General features: G+C 29.2%; 1 protein-coding gene across 1 annotated transcript in view; it reads right to left on the minus strand.

Annotated features, from left to right (window-relative positions):
* LOC107638065 overlaps positions 1,318 to 3,283 on the minus strand; it is a 5,563-nt gene continuing 3,597 nt past the window's right edge. Inside the window, exon 3 of the mRNA XM_021121798.1 lies at positions 1,318 to 1,329. Coding sequence (XP_020977457.1) covers position 1,329 — 1 coding nt within the window. The 3' untranslated portion in view covers positions 1,318 to 1,328. The remainder of the gene's footprint in view (positions 1,330 to 3,283) is intronic.

Genomic DNA, 3,283 nt, shown 5'->3' on the forward strand with positions numbered 1-3,283 from the left:
CTTAGTTCTCCTTTTAGGAGTATTATTTTTCATATTAGATTTAAATAAATATGTATATATTGTATTGCAATCTTATTTAGTTGAATGAATCTAGATTCACACTCATTGGATTGAATTTTTGTCAAAAATAAAATAGCATCAAAATTTATTATATAACACAGTAAAATTAAGCAGAATAAGTACGAAAATTTGAAAGAGAATGAATAGTATCATTTACGTAGAAAAAGAAAACGACGTATCTGATATATAAAACAACAAATAAACTTTTAAACAATAATACCGAAATGTCTTCACTCAAACACTAAAATATCTTCATTTAAAAACTGAAATGTCTTTATTTTGACACCAAAATTTTTAACTAAATAATGTGATAGAGTTAAGAATTTATTTTATAAAAAATTGAGTTGCAGATTCACAAATTTTAATAGAAAAATAGAATAAGTGAAAAAAATTGTAAACAATACAATGAAATTAAGTAGAACAAGTACAAAAATTCAAAAGTGAATGAACAGTGTTATTTACGTATAAAAAAATGACATATCTGATATATAAAATAACACATAAATTTCTAAAGAATAACATCAAAATATTTTTATTTTAACACTAAAATTTCTAACTAAATAATGTGATAGAACTAAAAATTTATTTCATAAAAATTTGAGTTACAAATTCACAAATTTTGATTAAAAAAAAATAAGTGCAAACATCAGTAGATAATGTAGTGAAAGTAAGTAAAATAAGTGCAAAAATTAAAAAAAAAAGTGAACAATAATATTATTTACATAAAAGAAGAAGGTGACGATGGTGATAATAATAACGATAATGGTGACGATGATGACGACGATGATGATGGAGAAAAAATTCAAATAAAAAAAGAAAAAAGAAAAAGAAATAGTAGCGATGGTAATAATAATAACGACAATAATAAAATAGTGTACTCACACTAGATCGAAACTAAATTTACCCATATAAAATGTTTTTTGTGTGACAAAAGGCATCTTGTATAGATACAAATTTAGTTTCAATCTAATTTAATGTAGATACATATGTCAATATTTTCAAATTTTATAAGTATAAATAGTCATTTATTCAAAAATAATACTTTTCATTAGAAGAGATTAAAATTAATGCAAAACTAAATAATTAATAAGATTATTGAAAATATTTGATAATAAAAAAATTAACTAAAATTATTACATATACAAAATAAAGCTCAAACTCATAATATTTATTTCAATCAAATGAATTAACTATTCAATTAATTCAACTTGATTTAAAGTTTAATGCGATATATTTCCAAACGGGAAAAAGTATATAAAATTCTGTACTCTTATGTTCATGCCATATATATGGACAAATGATATGTTCGAAGAGCATTTTTCTAATTTTAATTTTATTTATTGCAATATCCATAAAGCCTTTGCTGGCCACCGCACAATAGACATTAATTATTACCTTTCTCATAGTATCCACCCATAAAGTAATTTTGTGTAATTAAATATTCCACCTCAGATACTATTACTTCCACCACTTTCCGGTTATAATTGGAATGATCCTAAATGGGTTTGGTCATAATCACTTAACAAAAATATTATTTATATATTAAAATTAGTTATTAAAATTAATTGTTAATATATTTTCGTATAAATATATATAATTTAATTTATTTTTAATATATATTTATATTTTAATATATATTTTATATTAATAACTGATTTTAATAATTAATTTTAATATAAATATATAATATGGTTGTTACTTAATTGTTAACCATAAGAAATAAATATTAAATTGGTATTCGAAAAATTCTGACACTGACAAAATGATATCTGACTTTTGTTATTGATAAAATAGTCCCCGTAAAATTTTAAAATTTGACAAAATTACTCCTAACATGAAAAGATAACGTCACAGTGAACGAAAAATACTAATGTAACCGCCGGAAGAGAGCTCCAACGATATTAAAACCACCACCAATCCCTTGTTCTTTTTATCCTCCTCCTCTTCCTCCTCCTCCTCCTTCTTCTTCTTACCACCAACTCATTCTTCTTCTTCTCCGGCGTCTTCTTCTTTTTCTCTGGCACCGGCGAGAGAGGCAGGACGCATGTGACAGTGACGCAAGAAAATACGACCCACTATGGCGTAATAGAGAAGGGCGACACGTTTTCTCATGGCCACTGCTTCACTTTTAAATCTCTGTTCTCCTCTCGCATCAACTGCCGTGCGCCACCTCCACCACCACCAACTATATCTCCAAACCATCTTCTTTCCCTCTCTCCCACAACAAAACCCTCCCTAAACCCACCGCCACCACCACAACATGTGCCGCTAGCTCCCACAATCACAACTCTCCAATCCCCAAGCCACAACAACACTAATACTTGTCTCTCTTCTCCTTTTCCGATGACGAAGAAAAACTACGTGAAGAGTGCGGTGTTGCTGAAATTTACGGTGACCCCGAAACCTCCCGTCTCTGCTACCTCGCACCCTACACTCTCCAGCATCGCGGTTAAGAAGGTGCCGACTCGACCAGCTCTCGCGTGCATCCTCCCTCGCCGGCGCCGAAGAAGAAGAAGAAGAAGAATGGGTTGGTGGTGGGAAGGAGGAGGATGAGGAGGGGTTGGTGGTGTTTTTTAACATCGTCAGAGCTCTTTGTTATTATCGGAGCTCTCTTCCGACGGCCACATTAGTATTTTCCGTTCACTGTGACGTCATCTTTTCATGTTAGGGGTGATTTTGTCAAATTTTAAAATTTTTCGAAAATTATTTTGTTAATAACAAAAGTCAAGTACATTTTGTCGGCGCCAAAATCTTTTGAATATCTATCTCTAACCATAAATCAAAGAGTAATGTGATGAGTGATGACTATGGACATATAAGAGTAATAAAAAGAAAGCACGTTGGTGATGTATGAACAAATTTGTTGGCAAATTTTTCGGACACAATTGTTACGACAATTAATTAATATTAAATAAGACAAATTTTGTCTATTTTTTTTTTTGTTTATTTAGCATTACCCAATCATAATATATTATTCTTAAAAGCCTCTCTTTCTCAATTCCAAAGGTCAACCCTGTAATATTCCCGGAATCATTTTGTCCCTTCAGTTTACGGTTTTAGCATCAAATAACATTTTTTTAAGGGCTTGGAATAGTTGTTCTGTGTCGAACTACAAAGTTAAATTAGAAATATAATTATTTATATTTATTTTTTTATTGGTTTATTTTTTTAAATAATTTTATAATAATATAACATGATATTAAATTTCTATGTTAGAAAGGTC

Source organism: Arachis ipaensis, chromosome B04 (assembly GCF_000816755.2).
Source record: "Arachis ipaensis cultivar K30076 chromosome B04, Araip1.1, whole genome shotgun sequence".
Taxonomy (NCBI): domain Eukaryota; kingdom Viridiplantae; phylum Streptophyta; class Magnoliopsida; order Fabales; family Fabaceae; genus Arachis; species Arachis ipaensis.